The sequence below is a fragment of the Sus scrofa genome, chromosome 1 (assembly GCF_054392235.1).
Source record: "Sus scrofa isolate SSC_HxYL_T2T_F1_AM1 chromosome 1, Sscrofa_HxYL_maternal_Yorkshire_Landrace_v2.0, whole genome shotgun sequence".
Taxonomy (NCBI): domain Eukaryota; kingdom Metazoa; phylum Chordata; class Mammalia; order Artiodactyla; family Suidae; genus Sus; species Sus scrofa.
The window spans coordinates 118,663,190-118,687,528 of NC_139383.1; the positions used below are offsets into that span (position 1 = coordinate 118,663,190).

Genomic DNA, 24,339 nt, shown 5'->3' on the forward strand with positions numbered 1-24,339 from the left:
AAGAGTCATTGAGGAAACTTGCTAAAATGCAGATGTTTGGGCTCTATGCCCAGAGACTCTGATTTCGGTGCCCAGAGGCAAGGCCCAGGAACCTCCATTCTCAGTGCCTCCCCACGATTCCAGGACCTCTGAGAAACAGAGCTCAAAATAACTTTGGTATTAGCAGTAATCAAAACTCTGGATATTTTTCGTTGGCAATGCGATGCACTGTTTATATTACAAATTCAAATGAGCTTCTAACCTTCTTCTTTGCTCATGTGTGAGGCTGTCTGTTTCTATAAAGAGATCGTCACAATGAGGGGAAATGAATTCATGCCAGAACTTCATGCTAATCCCACATCAAACAGTACAGTAATGAGGCGCTGAGGTAATTAATAGGTTCCAGAGACAGAAACTCATTAATCCCCCATTCTGTTCTATTGAGGATCTTGTAAAGGGAAATACTCCCATTTAAGATACGGAAACCTTTCAGGGCAAAGATCACATAAATGATCCTCTGAAATAGATCTGCTGCCTAAATCATTTGTTTTAGGTTCCTAAGCTGATACCTGGAAGCTATGATCGCTTCCTTTACCCACAGTTTACCTGGCACCAAGAAACAGACGGCCAGTCTCCCCTAAGACTGATACGCAGACCACTGCTTGTCCAGGATAGGGGAGGAGGGGAGGTATGCCACTAACAGAGTTTCCCAAAGTCATGGGTAACCAGCAGGGGATAACATAGCAGCTAAAAGTGGTAAAAGCCAATCCGCACAGGCAGAGGTAATGGTCAAGAGAATGGAATGGGCAATGAGGCCAAGAAATATGCCAGGAGTCGGTGTTCAGGCCCTAGGGAGCGAGTGCCCAGGTCACACCAGCCATAAGCACGTAAAAGCTCCACTCCTGCCAAGGGTCCACTTGCCTTCTGCGAGGCAGTACGCAGCTCCGCCAGGCTGGTGGCGAGGTTCTTGGCACACTGGCTCAGCTGCATGGCAGCAGCCTGGTCACTCACGGTGGGCACTGCAGCCTTGGCAGAGGACACCATCTTGCTTCCAGGCTGCAGAGAGATGAGCAGAGCATAAGACAGCTGCCAGGTATCAAGAGTCAGAGAGTCGAGACCGGAATGGCAGTGCTGTAATATCAGTCAGAACATACTTTGCCCTAAAACAAGGAATATTAAAACCATCTAGTTTCCCCCAAATCAGATATTCTAGGGCAGTACATTCCAGGAATGTTTGAGAGAAAAAGTATGTGTCTTTGGGGGTGGAGTGAGGAGTTAAAATGGGAGAGTGTGGCTTGAAATCCTCATTGACAACAGACTTGAGCTTATTAACTATGTGTTTCTTAGAATAGCTTTTTAATCTGTGTCTGAAATATAACTAATAGTCTTTTTAGAAAAACGCAATGAAATAAAATGAAACAAATGACCTCTCGCATATCAGAATTCAGCATAATTTCACCATGCTTGGGTGTCTCTGTGCAGGTATGTGTATTTTCAAAAATAAGATCATGCCACTTACTCTGTTTTTCAATCTCTTTATTTCACATATTCCATCTTTTTGATTGCTATATAATACTCCAGTGCACACATCTATTATCACCTTTCAATCCTGTATTGAGTATGTTTCCATGTTTTCAATTATAATAAACGATGATATGATAAATACTTCCTAGCTAAAATTTTGTACACGCTCACAGTTTTTTGAGTAAATTCTTAAAAATTGAGTTTCCCAATCAGAAAGTATATATTATTTTGAGGGTTTGACTATGTATGCTATACGACTGCTCTAGTTGTGACAATTTAATTGCCAGATCATAAATATCAAGGACATGGAGTGCCCTTCATGGCTCAGCAGAAACGAATCTGACTAGCATCCAAGAGGATGCAGGTTTGATTCCTGACCTCGCTCATTGGGTTAAGATCTGGTGTTGCCATGAGCTGCAGTGTAGGGCACAGACGTGGCTCAGATCTGGCGTTGCTGTGGTTTTGGTGTAGGCCGAGGCTACAGCTTTGATTTGACCCCTAGCCTGGGAACCTCCATATGCTACAGGCGCAGCCAGGTTAATATGTCAGTATTTAAAGAAGTCATGAGAATTTATAAGAAAAATCAGCATGAGTATACAAAAAGCATAAATAGACAAGTTCACATAATAAAAAACAAGTAACTGAAACATGAAAACTGTTGAACACTGTGAAAATCAAAATCAAATGATAAAAACTTTACAGAGCAAATTGGCAAAAGCATTTTTAAATGACTGATTTGCCAACTTGGGAAAGATGTATTAAAAAGTACACTCCATATATTGCTAGTTGTAAACTGAGATTCATTCATCCTTCTGGGAGGTCAATTTTACCAAATATCTAAAGACAATTTTAAATGTCAACTTTTTAAAAAGTTTAAAACTTTTAGATCTGCTGATTCCATTTCTATTTTTTTTCCAACTCTGATCTTATTCTTGTAAAAATCTGGTGTGTCTTAGGTAGCAAAATCAGAAGAACAGAGTAAGCCCTGGAACACATCTGCACTGCTCTGGCATAACACCCTCCAATCCTGCTGGCGGGGGGACAACACACATGGCCCCAGGCCCTCTCAGCACCCACATCAAAAGACACCTTGTCCAAGCCACAATTCTCAATGTCCCCAAGGCAAAAAGCAGCTGCTTGCAATGCTGTTCCTAGAAATTTATTTGAAATTTATCCTAAGAAAACAATTCAAGAGGGGCACGGAGACTGGAGCACATGCTAAGACTTTTTTTTTTTTTTTAAAGCATATCACAGGTTGTTTATGATGGCAAATAACTGAAAACAACCTGACCTGAATGTCCAGTGATGGGAGAGGAGCTAAACACTGAAATAGGAGATACTGACTCAAAATCATAAAGGCTCATAATATAAATGGTAACATGAAAAACAGTCTATACCCAATGAATCCATACACACATATGCATACACACACACATATAAATACATTTGTATATGTATATAGTTAAAATGTGAGGAAGCACTAACTTCATGTACTGCCCCTGAATATTGGAGCTAAGGATTGTGAAGAATTAACTAGATGTATCACTGTGTCCTGTAAGTACAGGATTTTTTTAATTTAATTTTTTTATTTTATTTAATTTTTGTAGTATAGTTGATTTATGGTGGAACAGGATGGAGGTTAATATGAGAAAAAGAACATGTATGTATATATATATATGTGTATATATATATATATGCACAACTGGGTGACTTTGCTATACAGCAGAAATTGGCCAAACATTGTAAAACAAATAAGTACAGATTTGACTAGACAGGGAGGTGGAAGAAAACTGACCCAACCACATGGACTGTTTATGGGGTCCAAGCAGACAAAATGCTGAGAAATGTGAAACAAAAAGTACCTACAAAGGGAGTTTTCCTACAACTTAATATTCACATTTCATTATTTAAAAAAAAAAAAAAGAAAGAAAGAACCTAGCCTCACCTCACAAAGATGGCCAATATTGACTACTTCTCTAACGGCCACCAGAAACCACCACGCCTTTGCAGGTTTGAAGTGAAGCTGCACTCTCCCGTTCCTGAATAATGGCCTGAGGCATTCTGCAAACTAGCAAACCTACAGCGATACCTAGTCCTATACTATTCATCACAAGTACAGCTTAGTACACATTTTCAATCACAGAAGAGCAACACAGACAGCAACATGGATGAGGTGCCAACTGCTGGGGACAATTTCTCTGAATATTAGGATCTTGCTTGGCCAAGCTACATCTCCCTCCTCTGAAACTGTTTCCAAGTCTGTTTATTGCAAAAACCTTTGTTATAGCTCTGGAATCTGTGACCTCCTCCTGTAAGGATAAAGGGCACCCCTGACTGGTGGGGGCCAGGGAGTCAGTTCAGATTCTGGCAAAGAGGAAGGTGAATGCTTCTGTGTTACCTGGAGGAAATTCTGGCTGGAGATGATGAGAGCCAGCTGGGCACTGAGGTCTTCTGCTTGGGCTTGGCTCCCCCTGACTCCCTGGACCAGCTGAGGAATGTGATCGGCCACCGCCTACAGAAAGCAATAAAAATGAAAAGTGAGCACACCCAGGGCAGTGAATTACCAAAACAGTGGGGAGGGAGGAAGGACCTGAGTGATAGTGTTTTGTGGATGGGCCATCACTCCTGGGGACGCCTAGCACTTCAGATTCACACAGCAGCTTTAGCCAGTCGGGTCCTTGCCACCCACCGAGTCCCAACATGGTACCTCTGCCCGCACCATCTCTCCCATGGTCCCAACACAGCCAGCCTCAGGAAAATTCCCTGACACTCAGCCTTAAAGACAATTTCCCCAGTTGCAATTCAACCATCCTGGCTCAGTAGGGTTGAAAACCCTAGAATCAAAGAATCTACCCAATTCACAGGGAGATAAATTCAATTCACTCAGTCCTATGATCAGAAGATAGTGAGAGAAGTACTCAACTAACAGCACACTTGAGCACTCCATCTCTGACTTTGGGGGGGTACGTTTTGTCTGTCGGCTTTCATGTCACTGTGGTTCCTCCTCCTCTGTCCGAAGTGGCCCTTCTTCTTTCTCAGATGGGAAAACCCACTGCCCAGGGTGGAAGAGGGAGGAACAGTGTCCTAAGGGGAGACCACTCCCCGTGACCACCTCCCACGGTGCCTCTTCCTCTCCCCATCCCCTCTGTGCCCATGGCCCATCCAACTAAACAGACCCTCAAAGGTTATAGCACAGAGGCCATCACTACTAATGAAAGTTCCAAGAGTAGCATACCCTGAGGTATTCTTTTCAGGAGCCCATGCCAGCAAGCATTTTAAAAAGTATCTTCATAAGGGAGTTCCCACTGTGTCTCAACAGGTTAAGAAACTGATGAGTATCCATGAGGATGTGAGTTTAATCCCTGACCTTACTCAGTGGGTTAAGGATCATGAGCAGCCTGGATCCGATGTTGCTGTGGCTGTGGTGTAGGCCAGCAATTGCAGCTCCGATTTGACCCCTAGCCTGGGAAATTCTATGTCATGGGTGAGGCCATAAAAAAAAAAAAAAAAAAAAAAAAAAAATCTGGAGTTCCCGTCGTGGCGCAGTGGTTAACGAATCTGACTAGGAACCATGAGGTTGCGGGTTCGGTCCCTGCCCTTGCTCAGTGGGTTAACGATCCGGCGTTGCCATGAGCTGTGGTGTAGGTTGCAGACGCGGCTCGGATCCTGCGTTGCTGTGGCTCTGGCGTAGGCCGGAGGCTACAGCTCCGATTGGACCCCTAGCCTGGGAACCTCCATATGCTGCGGGAGCAGCCCAAGAAATAGCAAAAAAAAAAAAAAAAAAATTCTATCTCCTGCTCCATGAGACTTTCCTCAGGGCTCTTCAGGCTATAGGCTCCAGGAATCTGGCCCTCCTTCCCTTCTACACCACAATCTGATAAACAGGAATGCTCTCGCTTCCCGACAGGGACACCCACAGACTATCAAAAAGTGGAGAAGGGAGAGTCATGCTAGACTCTTTTCCAGAACATGAGTGACATGTGCCCCCTGAGAAGGGGAAATGCCGTTTTGCTCGCCCCGCTGGCAGCTGAAGCCAGGCCCTAAGAGGACACAAACTCCCTCCATAGCAGGAGCCTGGCTCTCAGAAACCCCTCCTTTACGTCCCTGTCCCAAAGATAGGGTCCTCCTGCAGCACTAGGGCATTTCTAGCAGGGCACACCCACTCCTCAGCAGGCTAGCTTCCAAGAACCGGGACTCAGGGGCTGGAGGGCCCTGGGTGGTTTCCCCACAGGGACTAAGCCATGTCTGAAGCAGAAGCGGCAACACCCCCACATGTGAATTGTTTCACAGAGGAAGTCTGGGAAAGGAGAGGGCTCAGAAACCACGCAGATCCAATCTGTCTCTGCCGCAGCTCCCACAGCCAACTGCAGATACTTGCGGAGACTTTGGTCAGACAACCTGCGGGCAATGGCTATGCAGTGAGATGGTGTGTCTGGTGCCACACAGTCACCTCTGGGTGCTCAGAGAAGGCAGCAGACGTGGATGGCAGCCCTGCAGAGCCTTGGCTTCAGCACAGCACCAGGGCCAGGTCTTAGAGCATCAGCCAGGCAAAGAGAGAAAGCACCCAGGCACAAGGGCACTGAGGCCAGACAGCATGAATAAGTCCTCAGGTGCCATGAGTGCCAAGCAGGAAATCACCCCGCCACGACACAAAGGCCTTTCCAGAGGGAGCAAGGTGCTCAGGAAACTCAATGCTTCATTACTGTTTCAGGGCCTGAAAATGGCCTTGTCACTGATCTGCCTTGATTTGGTCTCTTGAAAAGGAAGAAAATAAACCAGACAAAGGAAAGACAATGCGGGGAAAACATCGTACTCTCCTTCCAAACGCAGGCCCAGAGGCCATCTACTTAGACAAAAACCAGACGTGTGTGTGTGTGCGTGTGTATACACCTGGAACATGGGAGCTGGAACAAACTGGATTAGGGGCCTGGATGCTCAGGCTTAACCCAATTACCAAGGCACTGGGCGCTCTAATGCTATCAGGGCCTCCTACAGCAGACCTAGCTCTCTGGCCACCGGAGCCTCACCTTGCAGCTCTGGACCAGCTGCTGCTGGGCTGCAGGGTTCTTGTTGGACACGGCTGCGTTTTGGGAGGCGGCGATGGTTTGTGTGGCCGCAGCGGCAGCCTGCTTGGCAGCAACCTGGGGAGGACAGTGAGAGGTGAGCCAGGGTTCACATGTGCAAACACATGCACATTGATACAAACCCCTTCCACTAAAAGAGGGGCGCTGGACAGCTGCATGACAGGGAGGGACCGCCAGGACAGACCCTGACCTTTCAGCACCAGTGACATCCTAACTGGCTGTGCCCTCTTACCTTCCTTTGGTTTCTGTTCCCTGGGACAACAATATCAAGACCAGGAGGCTTGCATGCTCAAGTTTCCGTATTCATTTGTCTTTCTCAAAAAGACAAGGGACAAGACCCAAGACCATGCTGGCACCGACAAGCAGCACCAAGTCTAAATGCTTTGGGGAAAAAAGCACTTCTCTCATCAATAGCACAGGTTGCCCCCTGGGTCAAACACCAAGTTCAAATGCCCATAGTGCTCACTACTTTCCCCACCAGAGCACTTCATCGTGTTACTCCCTAGTATCTTTCCAAGGACAAGGAGGCCAGTTTTCTTCCAGAACCCAGAAGACTGCACGTGGGGGGACTCCTCACTAGACAGGCAGATCCTGGCCTCGAAACTCCCAAATTTTAGTCTAAGAGTCAGTCTCCCATGCACATTTGTGAGAGAGATTTATTTTCTTACATCATTTGTGACTATTACTTTTTTCTCTGAGAATAAATCAGGGTCCTAAAAAATGGCCAAAGTATTTATAATTCCCTTCCATCCCTCTCTGTCCCCATCGTCACTCTCCTGCGTTGCTGTGGCTGTGGTGGCTATTGGGAATCCTGAAAGAGCACTGCCTCCAACACAATATATACATTCTTAGCTAAAGGTCCTTTCTAAATGTGTATATCCCTTAATGCCAGGGGAAAAAAGATAAAACCTGGTTCCTCCTGAAAGAAAATTTGAATTCTATTCAAGAATGTTAAATTCTGAAAAGATTCTGGCATTCTGAAACCAGGAACCGAAGCAGTTTTTCAAACTGTGTCAATGGGCCTAAACCACTGAACCTAAGCAGACAATGTCTCTAAAGCAGCCTTTGAAGTTGTTCATGGTCCTTAAGCCATTAATCTGCATTGTCAGTCTTGATTCAGCTTGGACACTGTCTGATTCATTGAGTATTCTTTCAAGGGACTCTCTGAAATCTAGAACCTAGAAAACCAGCTCTTTACTGACCTCCAGTCGGTTGACAATCTTTTTCTTAATTGCATTCTGGGCTGCAGCATTGGTTGCCACCCGAAGACCTTCTGCAGCTTCTCTCAGTCTTTGCTGCTGGTCCTCGTTCTCGGGGTTGGCTGCGGCCCCCTGCAAAAGCGAAAAGAAAGATTTCAAGAGTTGCAGGGGACAGCAGGACACAGACCCTGAATTAATGCCTTCAATTAGACTTTTTCCTGGAAATACAAAGTATCTGGAAGAGGGTGTCAATTGCTCTAAGCAGTATCTTTATGATAAAGATGTTTCATCTCACAATAACAACAACGATCTACCAGAGGATGTTTCAAAACTGCACAGCTACACAGTAGAAATCCAATAGTAATATTAAACTCTTGAGATCATAGCCTTCATGTTCCATATAAATTAACTTGTGATCAGAAATCCATGGTGTAAAAGATGTTAAGATAAATCTCCCTACTATCTACATCTCTTGGGGGGGGGGATTTTATTTTAATTGGCATGACAGACACATGTCACAGCTGAAAGACTCCCCTGTCCTGTGGCATAGGTGAGTGAGTATGGGATAAGATAACAGTGTAACACAGGGGCTGAGGGAGGGAGCAGAAGGATGGGAAGGCCATCCAAAATTCTATAAGGCAACACCATTCAAGAGACAATTCTGGGAGTTCCTGTTGTGGCTCAGCCGTAACAAACCTGACTAGTGGAGTCCCCGTCGTGGCTCAGTGGAAACAAATCTGACTAGGAACCACGAGGTTGTGGGTTTGATTCCTGGTCTCGCTCAGAGTTAAGGATCTGGCATTGCCGTGAGCTGTGGTGTAGGTCACAGATGTGGCTCGGATCCTGTGTTGCTGTGGCTGTGGTGTAGACTGGCAGCTATAGCTCCAATTCGACCCCTAGCCTGGGAACTTCGATACGCTGCAGGTGCAGCCCTAAAAACAACAACAACAAAAAACAAAAACAAAAAAACCCCCCAAAAAACCCCAAAGCCGACTAGTATCCATGAGGATACGGGTTCAATCCTTGGCCCTGCTCAGTGGGATAAGGATCCGGCATTGCCGTAATCTGCAGTAGGTCACAGATGTGGATCAGATCTGGTGTTGCCATGGCTGTGGTGTAGGCCAGCAGCTGCAGCTCCAATTTGACCCCTAGCCTGGGAACTTCCGTATGCTGCAGGTGCAGCCCTAAAAAGAAAAGAAAAGAAAAAAAAAAAAAAAGACTATTCCTACAAAGCCTGGATTGGCAGGTATAGACAAGGAGAACTGGTACCCAACTATACTAAGGTAATGACAGAAATCGATGCCCCCATCCAGGCAGGGAAAGAGGAGGGTGCTGTGTACAGCCAATCCCCACACTTCCCTTATATAACCCTATGGCCCTTTTATTAGGTTGCTGTAGGTTCAACTGTCTTAGGAGTCCAAGCGGATTTTCCTTAAATGGGTAGGAATCTGAAGTAGAGAAAGGCTAAAGGAAATGTAGGGTGAGGATATACTTTTACTGCACAAACACTCAACAACAACTTTAACTACTTCCAGCCTCCCGCCCCCACCTGCAATAAGAGTAGCCATTAAAAGTCTTGTCATGGGGTCTAGAAGCTTTGTAACCAGCAATTACTGTATGCAGATGAACGTGTTTCTTTCCATGAACATTTTTGGGCAATAATATTTGTTTGTGAAGCAGAAAGAAACACGCCAATGGTTGAAAATTGATTTTTTGAACCTCTCCATTCCCCCTATGATCACCTTGTGAAATTTACCAATTTTCCAAAACCTTTATTTGAACCACAGGATTTATAACAAGTCATAGGAATTCACAATGAATGGAATAGTTTTAACCTCTGTGACAGAACTGTGTTGGCAATTCTCTTGGATGGAATCTTCAATTCTTTTAAACTGAAACCACTTTAGCAGTCTTGGTTTTATGTTTTTAGCAACTGAAAATTTCGATCTTTACATTTCACATGTTTGGATTGTTTGGGCTCCTTTTGTGTTCTTTTGCAAGTTTGTGAGAGTCATTTTAGCTCTTTTGGTCATCTGGTATTTTTGAAAGCCACTCCTTTATCAATGCCTCCAGTCATACACTAGGCCTTAATTGTGTGTTTCAAGCAGCATGAAAATACCATTTCTGCACTTTACACCCAAGGGGTATCTGGATCTTTCCTTATCAATGTCTTTCTTATGAGGACTGTGTATTAGATATTGACTACAAATCTTGGTCCGAAATCTTTTTTTTTTTTTTTTTTTTGCTTTTTAGGGGCTGCACTTGCAGCATATGGAAGATCAAATCAGAGTTGCAGCTGCTGGCCTATGCCAGAGCCACAGCAATGCCAGATCTGAGCCACATCTGCAACCTACACCACAATGCCGGATCCTCAACCCACTCAGCAGGGCCAGAGATCAAACCTGCATCTTCATGAATACTAGTTGGGTTTGTTTCTTGCTGAGCTGCAACAAGAACTCCCTTGGCCTGAAATCTTGGCTACTGACCAGGACATGTTTTTTTCTTCACACTCAACACATTCTTTGCCATGAAGACAAAAAGACAATTTTTTAACTAAAAAGTTAAAAGAACTTACAGAAACACTCAACCTTTTCCTATCTAACATAAATAATCAAAAGTAACAAACACTTGGGAGTTCCTGTCGTGGCGCAGTGGTTAACGAATCCAACTAGGAACCATAGGTTGCGGGTTCAATCCCTGGCATTGCTCAGTAGGTTAAGGATCCGGCGTTGCCGAGAGCTGTGGTGTAGGTTGCAGACGCAGTTCAGATCCCACATTGCTATGGCTCTGGCATAGGCCAGTGGCTGCATCTCCGATTGGACCCCTAGCCTGGGAACATCCATATGCCGTGGGAGCAGCCCTAGAAAAGGCAAAAAGACAAAAAACTAAAAAGAAAAAAAAAAGAAAAAAAGAAAAAAAGTAGCAAACACTTTTGGTTTTTGGCAACTTGCTATACGCAGTGAATTGGTCTAGGGAGCAGTAAGCATCTGGAAACAACCATGCATGGTTGGTGGTCCTGGCTTGGTCCTGGTTATGTGATGGTAATTTTAATTTTCTCATCTGTAAAATAAGGGACTGATTATTAAGGTTCTTGCCAGCTGAGCAAGTATGTTTGTAAACATGAGGGTTTGCTTGAAATTGCAATGTTTAAACTCAGAAGGAGGGAAAAAGAAAAAAAAGAAACAGAGCTAGTAAAAACCTTTTTAAAAACTAACTAGAATCCCAAACCATAATGTGTAATTTTGCTAAAAGGGATGGTTAGGAGTGGAGCTTCTAGGCCGAAACAGGGACCAGGGACAGAGGGAGGACGTTCAGGCCCTGCCCCTCCTTGGGTCTCTCTGTAGCCCTACCCCTGACTTATCTCTAAGAACTCTTAGCCTCTCAGGCTGTCTCGCCTCAATGGCAAGTCAGACAAGGAGGAAGGTCCACGTGGCTCACTTATGTCACAATACATTGGAAGTAAAGCAATTCACATACTTGGTTGAGACACACTACTGCTCTGTTGGAGGCCAAGGAGATAGGGTGAGATGTGGGGATATTTAGTGACTCTGAAATGCATAGGAAAACATTAAACATGTTATCTTGAGGATGTGAGGTTGAAGGTGATTACTATTTTCTTTACACTTAACTGCATTTTCTATTCATTTCACAAGAAACATGTGCCAGTTGCATAAAAAAAACAACATAGACAAATACAGCCTCATCCATTTAAAACAGTTCTCATCCAGAGCAGGCATCAGAATCTTCTGTGAAACACCCCCGCACACAGCGCTAGCAGTAACCTCTTGAAGTCAGGACCTTTGAGGGGTGGAATTAAGGCGAGAGTACTTCAGCCGATGTACATTGCAGCACTATTTGCAATAGCCAAGACATGGAAACAACCTAAATGTCCATCGACAGAGGAGTGGATCAAGATGTGGTACATATACACAATGGAATATTACTCAGCCATCCAAAGGAATGAAATACCAGCATTTTTAGCAACATGGATGGACCTAGAAATTATCATGCTAAGTGAAGTCTGTCAGACAATGAGACACCAACATCAAATGCTTTCACTGACATGTGGAATCTCAAAAAAGGACAGAATGAATTTCTTTGCAGAGCAGATACAGACTCATAGACTTTGAAAAACTTATGGTCTCCAAAGGAGACAGTTCAGGGGGTGAGGGGATGCGCTTGGGTTGTGGGATGGAAATTCTATAAAATTGGATTGTGATGATCATTGCACAACTATAAATGTAATAAATTCATTGAGCAATAAAAAAAAAAAAAGGCATGAGTACTTCAGTACGTTCATAGGGGTTCTGAAAGAGAGCCCAAGATTAAGCCTCACTGGCTTTTAGAAGCATAGTGACACATTGTGCAGCTATAGCTGTCAATAAGCAAAAACATGACTTTCAATTGTTTCTTCAAACACTTCTACAATATTTAAAACTGCTAGTGGGATTTGGATAACAGAGAAGCAGGAAACACCCTACTATGCAAATTTTTGTTCTTTTTTTTTTTTTTTAGGACTGCACAAGCAGCATATGGATGTTCCCAGGCTAGGGGCCAAATCAGAGCTGAAGCTGCTGGCCTACACCACAGCCACAGCTATGTCAGATCTGAGCTGCATCTGCAACCTACACCACAGTTCACAGCAACGCTGGATCCTTAACCCACAGAGTGAGACCAGGGCTTGAACCCAAGTCCTCATGAATACTAGTCAGGTATGTTACTGCTGAGCAACAAGGGAACTCCCTTTACCATGCAAAATCATGATAGAAGTTTAGCTGAGAAGTCAAATGGAGGGCAAAGTAACATTACGGCTGCAGGAAGAAAACAGGTCTAAGTGAATGTACTATTGAAAACCTCAAGTTTAAATTAATAACCATTTTCAATAAAGCCAGTGGGCAATGAACCAATGGAAAAAGAGGGCTCGCTAAGCAGGGACTCTGTCTGTGGCTGAGTCAGCACCACTCACCAAAGAGCTTCATTCACATGTTCCATGACCTTCCTCTTTCCCACTTGAAGAAGGTTAAACATCTCAAAGCCACATAGATTGTAAACAAACAAAAATGCACACTCAGCTGGCCATTCTCTCTCTTGAAGGTAACTTTCAAATCCAATCTTTCAATCACATTTACTTTGCAATTGAATAAATCCAATATATACTACCTTTGCAGCCTCCACCATGCGAGCCGTGGAGTCAGCCAAGAGTTTTGCTGCTGCCAGAAGCTTCTTGGAATTCTCCATGTCAATTTCTGCTTCCGCATCTGACCTCATGGCGTTGACGAGGTCCGAGGTGGCCTGGGCCAGGACCCGGGCCTGGCGTACCATTTCACCTAGAGGGTGGGACAGAAGATGCAGTCAGTTTGTCTGCTTCCTAAAGCTCGAGGGAAACCTCAGGAGCCAACACAGTCTTGTCTCTGTTCCTCTGGCAAAAGGGATGAAGAGAAAAGAGCCTCCATACTCCATTCCTCAGCAATGAAGCCAGATCAGACCCAGAACCAAAAATGCTCCCTGTGACTGCCAGGACTGTCCACCCCAAGCACATCCAAGTTCAATCTGGAACTGTGCAGGATAAAAATGACATAAGTAACCTAAGAGAAACCCTTTATAAAGAGAAGGCAGGGAACAAGATCATGTGGCTTTATTATGTGCATTCACATTTAGTTAATATTCATATAGAAAATACTATTTACCTCACAGCAAGAACTGTTCAGCAAAACCCTCTATAATAAGCTCTTTGAGTAATGTGCATAGAAAAGATTATTTTTAATTTTGAGTCAATCTGCACACTACCTAGGACCAAATGAGTGGTGTCACATAACCCACTGTTTTTGTGTCACTTGGCTCTTGCTCAAAGGAAACACAGACCCCAGTTTCATGCTCAAATGCTGAGCTCTGCCTTGGCCCCATTTCCCCATCAACTCTCTTTTTGTTCACCCTTTCCTTCCCAGCACTGGCTTTGATTTTGTTGTTAGTAATTGTTATTAGTAACTGATTTTACTGAAATCCATTTCAACTTCCTTTTGGAAGTGGGAGGGGTACCATAGTCAACATTAAAAATAAAACTACTCAAATACGAGGAACTTCCTCTCCCAAAGGACATTTGCAAAGAATGCCAAAGCACTGGTACCATTAAGGGGGAGTAGAGTGGGGTAGCTTTCATAAAAATCAAAATGTGCTCAATTCAAGATACCCTGGATTGGATCCTGGGACAGTGAAAAGATATCAGTGAAAAAACTGGTGAAATCTGAATAATGTCTGTAGTTTAGTTAATAGTAATGTACCAATGCTAATCTCATTCTGACCAATGCTCCATGGGCTAGGGGAGATGCTAAAAAATGGGAGAAACTAGGAAGGGTATGGGAGAACTTATTACCCCAGCAACTTTTCTGTAGATATAAAAATATTCCACAATAAAAAGCTTATTTAAAAACAAAAACAGGAGTTCCTGTTGTGGCTCAGCATGTTAAGAACCCAACTAGTATCCATGAGGATGCAGGTTCAATGCCTGGCCTCGCTCAGTTAGGTTAAGGATCAGGCATTGCTGCAAGCTGCAGAGTAGGTTGGAGATGTGGCTCGGATCTGGTGTTACTACAGCTGTGGCACAGGCCAGCAGCTGCAGCTCCAATTTGACCCCTAGCCCAGAAACTTCCATATGCCACAGGTGCGGCAATAAAAAACAAAACAAAAAAAAACCCTCCAAATATGTGCGGCACTGCCACCTTTTAAATAATTAAGAAGCATAGAGAAAAGCCCAATGTAATTTTCTTTAAAAAAAAAAAAAAAAAAACTTGATTTATGCTCGTTTTCCTTAAAAAAAAAAAAAAAAAGTATTGCTCTGTGCTGATGAAGAAGTAGAAAAACAGACATCCTAGAAACTACTGATAGAGCTGTGGAACCCTTCTGGAGAGAAATTTCAGACACATTGAAAATAAAAAATGTATAGGCTTAGTGGCCAGAAATTCAACTGAAAGGAATTTATCCTACATATACTTCCCAGAGTAAACCAAGATATTTTTATAATAATGGTTAGTGTAATATTATTTTTGTAAAACAAACAAAAACCTGGAAACCATGTCAGTGTCCAAGAAAAGACAATGGGTTAAGTAGATTATGATGCATCTACTGAATAGAATACTACACTGTCATTGAAAAGACTGGTGTGTAAGTCAACAAGAAAAAACTTTCTAATGTATTCAGTGAAAAAGGTTGCAAAAGAATATGTATAACACAATTCCATTAATATTAAAAGAAAGAGGGTGTTACACACACACATACACATATATGTTAACAGGAAGACTGAACTTTTCTGGACAAATTTATAAGTGGTAAATTCTAGAGATGTGATGGAATAGTGATGGGCTGGGTCTGGAATGACAATTTTTAACTAAAAAACTAAAAAAGTACTACACAGAAATTACTACATCAAAGACAGTATATGTAGTATGTGTGTATATATTATTATGTACAATAAAAGGTATATTACTGGTACCTCTTATGTAGTAATTATATATTATTATATTATACACTTGGGTTTTTTTCCCCTGTATATCACCATGTTTGGCATCTTATAAAAACCACTCTGGTTGGAAAGAAACTGCCCCTCCTATTGCGAGCCAATTCTTAGAGAAAGTAAAGGGTCCAGCCAAGAGCATGGCAGCAAACTAACCAATCCGGAGCCATCCTCTATCTGGTCTTCTGCCTTAATCATCCTAGGACCAAATACCAGGCAACTAGGGATCACCCCTCTAAGGGTAAAACCATTTTCAAACTAGCCATACCTAAGCTTTCACCAGGCTCTCACTTGCCTTTCCCACAGAAACCCCAGTTAAGGCAGTAGCATAAGTTCTTTCCTCAGTCCTTTCTTCTGCCACTTGATGGGAACCTAAATGCTTCCCTGTGACCCTGTGTCACATGTGGAGACCCCCTGTGTGGGACCCATGAGTATTAATAAGTTTCATTCCAAGTCTCATTCTTGCCTCTTCTTGTGGCTGCACCAACTTTACCATATCCAACATGGATATTCTCAGAACAAAAGGGATTTACCATGCATCTAAATTATTTAAGAAAAAAAAAAAAAAAAAGACACCCCTTAGTGAATGTTCAGTCTTTCAGTGCTGCTGGGATGGGCATGAGGAGCCCTCCTTCTTTCCCAGCCTCTGACTGCGGCTGATCAGAACTTGCCCTGGCCCAGCATCCAGGCAGCCATTATCTGACTTACAATGACTTACATCCAGGCAATCATCATCTGATGATTGCCACCATCAAGGGAACCCCAAACTGACCAGCCTCCCCCATAGCCCAGCCCCTCACCAGCGTCTCCCATGGAGCTGAAGATGCTTTCGGTGACACACATGATGGTGTCGGTAGCCTGGTCGTAGCGACCAATGGGCTCGCCTCGGCTGGCGAACTGTCGCACATGCTGCAGGAGATCGTGGAGGGCCTGGCTGACCACGCTGGCTGCCGCGCTGACCTGCTGCAGCAACTCGCTGTCGTCGGTGGCCGCCTGGCAGGCGCGGACGCAGTTCTCCACCGAGCGGTCCACAAGCTTCCCTGCTTCAATCAGCTGCTCCTGGCACACAGGAGAGCTGATGGTAGGGCTCACGACCTGAAGCGAGATGGGAGAGGGGCTCGGGCACTGCAGGGCGACACTGGTCTCTAGCGCCCACCATGTCCTTTCACGCTCTGGGCCTCAGTTCCTGACTCAGAGGGCCAGGGGTTCAAGTCAACCACTGCTGAGGTTTCTCATACCTGAGCATTTCACTTTGTGATTGTCGCTGCCCACAAACTTTCATCTCCCTTAATGCTTCATGACCAGCAATACTACTAACTCCTTTTACAGAAAGGAATTTCTTTTTTTTTGTCTTTTTGCCATTTCTTCGGCCGCTCCCGAGGCATATGGAGATTCCCAGGCTAGGGGTCTAATCGGAGCTGTAGCCACCGGCCTACCCCACAGCCACAGCAACATGGGATCTGAGCCACGTCTGCGACCTACACCACAGCTCGTGGCAATGCCGGATGCTTAACCCACTTAGCAAGGCCAGGGATCGAACCTGCAACCTCATGGTTCCTAGTCGGATTTGTTCCACTGAGCCATGACGGGAACTCCAGATTTATATTTTTTTTCCCAGAGAAATCTATTTCCTGGAACTGTGCCTCGTGGTACTTGAAAGACCAGGGGGGTTGCATCAGTATCTGTGATACTAGCATGGTGAACAACAAAAGCAGGAGGGAGACCATTAGCGACCCCTCCAAGTGATGCTGCAAATTCTCCCACAGGGCCAGAAATGCCAGGCTGAGCCAGATCGCAGATCTGTGGAGTATATGACATCACCAGGTCAAGAAGCAGATGCCTCCCATCTCTTGACACATGATCTTAGCAGAGACACTGTGGTAGTGTGGGAAGGCCCGGGTTGCAACCCCAGTTCTGCCACTTAGATTTCTGTGGCTATGATCTACTCACTAGCATCTAAGGGCCTTGGTTTTGTCTTCAGTGAACTGGGGATGACAGTGCTTAACGAGGTGACCTCTCTCACACAGTAGGCACATCCTAACTGGCAACCGTGAACACCATGCTCATTATCCTCACTCCGGTTCTGTGCAGTGTAAGGGCTGCCACACACTGTGGATTATTACTGATCCCATCCTAATACCGTACGGCACAATCCAAGAGCTCTTTGTGCATAGGTGTAAGTAAGACAAACTGAGAAGTCCAAAGGGGAGACACTGACACAGCTGCTTGCATGTAGAAATGGCAATTAGACACAGAAAATACCACCGCCTGAGGACTTGAGCAGAGAACAAATGATTAAAGCAGAAGTGGACACCTTATGCTAAAATTCTATCGTGTCACCTAAAAGATACCCATAGCAAGCTCTTAGTTTTCGACAATTTTAACCAAGTTCTGCCCCTGCTTCTTCCCAATGACGGCAGGCAGATAAGAACACCCAACACTTTTCAGAAAGGGCTGGGATGCCAGCTGGCTTACCTTGGCACATGCCACAAGCTGAGAGGTGGAGAGGGCGCACTGGGTGGCGGCAGCAATCACTCTGTTCTGTAGGACCGTGTCTTCAGCCACTTGGGCAACATTCTTTGCCTTTAGTACCAACATGGCGGCGGCATTGGCAACAGCTTTGGCCAAACTCATTAAAACGTCCTAAGAAGAGGGAAATGAAAAATAGTCTTTTATATTTTGCTAATCGCCCCTTGCAGCCTGAAAATAAAGTGTGGTGACCCCCCTTTAGTGCTTTACAGTAAGATTTTTTTCTACTTGCTTTTCTGAAATGTCAAGTTATCCTGAGAATTAAGGAAGGAGACTCACATCCTACCAACACAGTCTCCTATATATTAAGGTGCACAGGTTTCACTCTACAACAGGTTAATTTGAGGGAAGGGCTTTTATTTTTAACCACTGATTCACATTCATGTATTTACATAACCCTTAGAATCATGACCACGTTTCCTAAGAATGTGGTGGATCAGGAGAAGCGGAAAATGTATACTATCAGCTGTAGGAAGGATAAAATTCATGGCCTCCATGTCATCATGCCCCATCCTAACTTGAAAATTTATCTTTCGGATTTCAACTTTGCATAAGGGTCCAAGCTGTCATCAGTCATTGAGCTACCTCTCGGCCTCCAGAGGGCAATGCAGAACATGCACAGACAACACCTCCAGCTCATGAGCCTGTGAGAGCTCTGAACATAAGTTATTCTCAGTGTTCTGTAGCCTGAATGGAAATGAATTATATTGAAAAGTGGAAAGGGAGCCTATGTAAATAAACCAGCTACAAGAAGACCTCACTGAAGATGCAAGGAGCTCTGAGCCTCGGTTTATGCTTCCACACAACACGAAGGCTTTCTGCTTGCAGGACACAGAATCCCTTTTAGCCCATCAAATGTGTCACCCATTTGTGTGACCTGCAGAATAACCACTGCCACATTTAACTCAATCCTTGTCTTTTACTACTAAAGGTAATTTATTTGGTTTGGAAATGCTTTCCCTATGAACCATTTCTATTTTGAACCAACATGTCAAGGCTGCCTCCCAGAGGAAATGTGGCCAGAGGTCTTTATTAATTCATCAGATAATGAAAAGCACTTTTGATTCTGAATGCAAAGGGCACCCACAGAGTATTTACAACAAGATATTTTATAAGAAGATATACTAGCAAAAGGTTTCAGCCCATACAAAGAGTCTATGCTATCCAGACCAATCAGAAACCCATGAATCCACCAAGTAGATTTTAAAATGGACAAAAGCAAAGTAGTGTGAAAGCCATGGTTTGGTCCAGTCTTTTTTAGGTCTCTGGTGTGTGTTTCCTGGATGTCCTAGGAAAAACCACAGACTGCGGTGCCAAAAGTGGACCATGCCTCTGGGATCTGACAGGCACTCATTTGTCATACAACTTCTAGAAATTGCTCCCAACACAGCCTGCAAAGTTCCAGTTCTTGGGCACCTATCTCAATGCTCAGTGAAGATACAACTTGAATGTCACAAGTTATTAAGATTTTATGGAACTAGAGACTCTCATACTGAGTGAAATGAGCCAGAAAGACAAAGACAAATACCGTATGATATCACTTATAACTGGAATCTAATATCAAGCACAAATGAACATCTCCTCAGAAAAGAAAATCATGGACTTGGAGAAGAGACTTGTGGCTGCCTGATGGGAGGGGGAGGGAGTGGGAGGGATCGGGAGCTTGGGCTTATCAGACACAACTTAGAATAGATTTACAAGGAGATCCTGCTGAGTAGCATTGAGAACTTTGTCTAGATACTCATGTTGCAACAGAACAAATGTGAGGAAAAAAAAATGTAATTGTAATGTATACATGTAAGGATAATCTGATCCCCTTGCCGTACAGCGGGAAAATAAAAAAAAAATAAATTAAAAAAAATAAAAATAAAAATAAAAAGTAGTCTTGCAGAGTGGGTCACAATATTCCTTCCCTGGATAGGAGTCCACTTTTCACACAGGGACCAAAATTTGGTCATGCAAATTCTTGATTGTCCTAAAGGGCTTTGCTAGACTCATTTTTAAAAATTCTGCCACTCTTATTAATTTTTTCCCAGAAAAAAAGCAAAAAGAAACAGAAAAAGAATGTGATACTATGGCGATAGTTGCTGACAAGGCCACTGTCAAACTTTTCAACAAGACCACTATTATGTAGCTCATGTAAAATAAATCTTTGTTAACTCTGGGAACATGCAGTACATTGAGAATGTAAGAAAAAGCTCTGAGATAGGATCTCAAGAATTAGAAAAACAGAGCGTAAGAAATCCAGTGTCCATAAGCCAGGGGCTACCCAGAACTGGAGAAGTCTGTAGGATCACCTTACCACGCTGGTGTTTTACTTAGAGACCTTACAGAAATGGACAACATGCAAGCCAGACCTTCTCCATTAAGAAAGCCACCACGGGATCCTACTCTAAACTTGAACCTGCTTCCCTAGCACGTCTGAATAGAAGCAGACATCAGGAGGCGGAGTTTGTATTTACATGTGATGGAAACAGCTTATCAAAGGAAAAAAAGAGAAAATCTTAAAACAAACAAACAAACAAAAAAACAAAAACAAAAACACAGGGATACATGAGATGCCTAAGGAAGAGCTGTGACTTCCCTCTCAACCCTCCCAAATCTTTGGAAAGTAAGTTGACCGCTTCAAGATAATGAAGCCTAGTAAACAAACAGATGAGTCTCATAGTTACCCAATTCCTAAGTACTTACCTACCTGCAAAGAATTACCTAATTTAATACAAACTGCAAAGGACAACACAAGGGGAGACTAGGGATCTGGTTTAAGGGAACGTCAGGATGGGGACAGGATTAGCTTGAATTTAGTGGGATGTGTTTATATGGTCTAGTTAATTCTGTTTGTGGTTATTACTGGCCATGACAACATATAAACGGCTTCCCAGAATATTTCTACCATCCATTAGGGTCTCAGCCTCCATTATCACACATTGCATTGAATGTCTCATTGTTTGCCAGGTATGAATGAGTCCGATGGCCCTGCCTGCCCACCCCCTGGAATGTGGAGCATACAGGAGAAGCTGCGTGTTTCACATATGACAACATACATGCTCATGTCTTAGTGTAACTGACATGTCTTGTGATGAAGTTTGGTAGCTCTAGACAAAACATCATGCAAAACTGCCACCCACGCAGTAAGCTGAATACTAACGGGAAGCTGAATAATCTTTTTATTCAGAATTCTGCACAATTTCCAAACATTCAACCTGACAAAGGATTGGGAAAAGGGCATCTTCCAGAGAACCTAGGCTCGAACAGTTTAATTACAATGTATTTATACATTACTTGTAAAATTAAGACTTGGGAGGAGGAGGAGGAGGAAGAGGAGTGAAAGGCATCTGCCCACAGGAACATGAGGAGTTCATCTGAGCCTGAAGGTCCCCACCCAGAGGCCTCTGCACCCCATCTTTGGGGGGTTGGGAATGGAGGCAGACAAGCTGATATCTTGTCTGAGCTGGCAGGGCATCATGCCAAGTTCAAATAGTGCCTACAGCTGTTGCCCTGAGGACATGCCCTTTATATTGAAGAAGAGGAGTGGCAGGAAAGACTTCTCTGCCACATTTGTGGTTTTGGATGTGAAACAAACAAAAGACTCAGCTCTGTACACAACGGAAAGCCCATGACATGTGTAAACAGAGTGCACGGGAGTACACGAGTTTTCACTCTTACACATGCACCAGAGAATGATGCAGTTAAAAACTGCCCCAGAAAGATAAAAAAACCACTGGCTATGAGCTGATAAGTGTAGAGGTTGGGTGGTTGATATAAGGGTGGCCATGACATTATTCCCTCCGTATTTTTTTTTTTTGAAGAAAGTGCAGCAAGCTGAGCAGTGAGAACAGCTCAGTGTTTCACAGAGGTGATGCATGGTGTAAGCGAAATGGATTTTTCAATTAAAACTTCTTTTCTTGAACACAGACCACATTCCAAGATAATCCGCCTCAACCTTTTTCTTGTCAGCCCAGGGAAGACTCGGTTTTCCATTATATTTTCGCAGCTTGGGACTAAATCCATCCCTTAGACTCCACGACGGTGGGCTGCAAATATCTTACTTGGAATCGTTCATCAGTCTCATTCTCCCCGATCTGCCGCAGAAGATCCCCACTGGCTTGTCCAATGCTTCCGGCAGCAGTCAAAACTGTCTGTCGAGGCTATGAACACAGATCACGCTTTAGTGAGAATCAGACATCAGACACTGCAGGGTAGGAATAGGAAGAGGAATCCTGTGGGAGGGCCTTCTCCTGCACCCCAGTAAGACTCTTGAACTATCTGACAAACAGGAGGCATACACGTCCCGGGGGTATGTGTGCCCGACAGCTCACAAACCAACTGTGGCTGGACAGATCTGAAATGTCCAATTCATTAGCGGGCCTCATTCAGATGGCAGGAAGGTGATATACACTTAATGAAAATTAGGGTACAGACTTGTATCCCGTTTAAAGGTGTATTTGTCATGTGTGCTAGGTTCTGAGGTGGCATCTAGTCAAGAACCCTTTGCGGGGGATGGTGATGAGAGGGAGGCTTTCTACTAAGAGCTCAACCAGTCTCAAAGGTTGGACCACAGCTTCTGCACCGAGGTCACCGACTCCAAACCCCACAGTGTGGTAGCATGCCCCTCAGGATGGAGGGAAAAGCACAGAAAGCGTGAGCTCCAGGGGACCCCAAAGCTGCACCTGTCTCATCAGAATTGGAGTGACCGTTCGCCCCCAAGCTCACCTCTCCAGAAGTAGGCTGCACAGCTTTCAGCAAATCTGACACGGCCCCGGCGAGGGTCCTCGCAGCTCTGAGCAAGTCCTCCCCGCTGCCCACCTCGTCATCCATGAGGGCCGCCAACAGCTTCACACCCTTGGACATCTCCGTCAGGTTGGACGAGATGGTGGTGATTGCACATCCCACAGCTGTGTAGTCAGTGTCTGCAGGGTCCCCTAGGTTAGAGAAGGACCGTCCCCATGGAGAGTGGTGAAGGCAGAGGAGAGCCCAGACTGGCAGAAGATAGGTGGTGATACTGGCAGCAGACCCCACCCAATCACCCCCTTCCTGCAAGAGTCAGATGTCTCCCTGTCTCCAAGGTGCTGCTCTTCACGGGGTCCTTTCACCCCGAGGCCTCATACACAGAGATCCTAAACATGAGCCCCTTTAACGTTCCCAAGGCAGTCTCGGCCTCTCACGGCCATTTCAGAGAGCCCAAGGTCAGCAGCGTGGCAAGGTCAACTCTATCCCTGACACAGAAACGCTGCTTGGTGAAACCAGGATCTTTCCTGGCTTCCAATGGGCAGTGCGAGGGCAGGTATTGTGCTGTGCCGAGGAGACAGCTGGACAAAATAGGAAGGAGAGGCACCCATGGCAGCTAGGTGTCCAAAACCATTTTCAGACTCAAAGCTCCCAGAGTGGGGAGACCAGGAGCTTGACGGACAACGAGAAGAGTGGAGTAAGTGCTTTTTACTGATGATGCACAAAACGGACAGAAAGGGATGCGACGTGCCCTCTCTCCTGGGAAAGGGGGAGAAAACGCCTGAAGCGTTCTGAGACCCAAAAGACAGACTCTACTCTCAGAATAGGAGAATCTGTTGTTTCAATCAAGTAATAAGAACCTAAAAAAAAAACGAAACCACAAGACACCACAAATCCTTCAGGGACTTACCGGCTGTGAGGTTAACAACTGAAGCTGTTCCAGCTGTGATGGCGTCAACTTGGGAGTGGATTTCATGTTTAGATTCATCAACTTTATTCTGAACCCATACCCTGGACGCCTGCAAAACCAGAGAAGGGCATGACACCATCGCTGTGCAGGATCCCCCAGGAGACCAGGGAAGCCGTGTCATGAAATGAGACCAGCACTGTGGCTATGTTCTTCTCACTGGGCTGGCATCAGCAAGGCCCTGAAGTCATCTTGAATGATGTCCCTAACAGGCCTCTTGCCTATTCATTCCTGCTGAATGGCATGGAAAGTCTCAGTGCTTCTGACTCAGCTTACATGTTCGTTAAAATCTTGGAAAGCAAAATTCCTGTGGCTTTATGAAGGTCAATTCAGTTTCGAAGAGGAAAATAATTAGTATCTCATAATAATACTGCACCCTGGCAACAAGTGTTGCTGATTTTCACCCTGTTCTTAAAAGAATGGGGTTAGAATTATAGTATTTTAGCTCCCGAGTGTGCTAGCAGCATAGGAATTTTCTTTTGTGTACAACATGAATGGTGTGTTGATGTGGAATCTTTCCCAGTAGGGTTCTGGGGTGAGCGGGTGGGGCATCGAGACTCCTGCTCGGGATCCAGCTCAGCCACCAACAAGTGATATGACCTTAAGCACGTTTCACCCAAGTCCTGGGCCTTACAGTTCTTCTACTGTAGAAACTCAATGGTCTTTTAAAACCTTTCCAGTTCTTATAATTTAGGATCATTTGAACCTATAAATAACAAACTCTGTTTTCAGCCATTTCTGGTCTTAGCCAATTAATGATCATTTATACTAAAAATGATGACCCGATGTTAATATAATGTGCTCATCTGCCCTCTCGCACAT

The 24,339-nt window shown here is 44.5% G+C and overlaps 1 protein-coding gene across 24 annotated transcripts in view; it reads right to left on the bottom strand.

Annotated features, from left to right (window-relative positions):
- Positions 1-24,339, bottom strand: part of TLN2 (talin 2) — a 471,505-nt gene that overhangs the window by 126,180 nt on the left and 320,986 nt on the right. For all 24 annotated transcript variants that reach the window (XM_084967307.1, XM_084967304.1, XM_021094340.2 and 21 more), the window contains 10 exons: positions 23,461-23,569; positions 22,536-22,744; positions 21,872-21,970; positions 17,769-17,936; positions 16,094-16,388; positions 12,947-13,113; positions 7,790-7,918; positions 6,531-6,644; positions 3,902-4,015; positions 901-1,035 (listed from right to left, as the gene is read on the bottom strand). In XM_084967307.1, the coding sequence (XP_084823433.1) occupies positions 901-1,035; positions 3,902-4,015; positions 6,531-6,644; positions 7,790-7,918; positions 12,947-13,113; positions 16,094-16,388; positions 17,769-17,936; positions 21,872-21,970; positions 22,536-22,744; positions 23,461-23,569 (1,539 nt within the window). The remainder of the gene's footprint in view (positions 1-900; positions 1,036-3,901; positions 4,016-6,530; positions 6,645-7,789; positions 7,919-12,946; positions 13,114-16,093; positions 16,389-17,768; positions 17,937-21,871; positions 21,971-22,535; positions 22,745-23,460; positions 23,570-24,339) is intronic.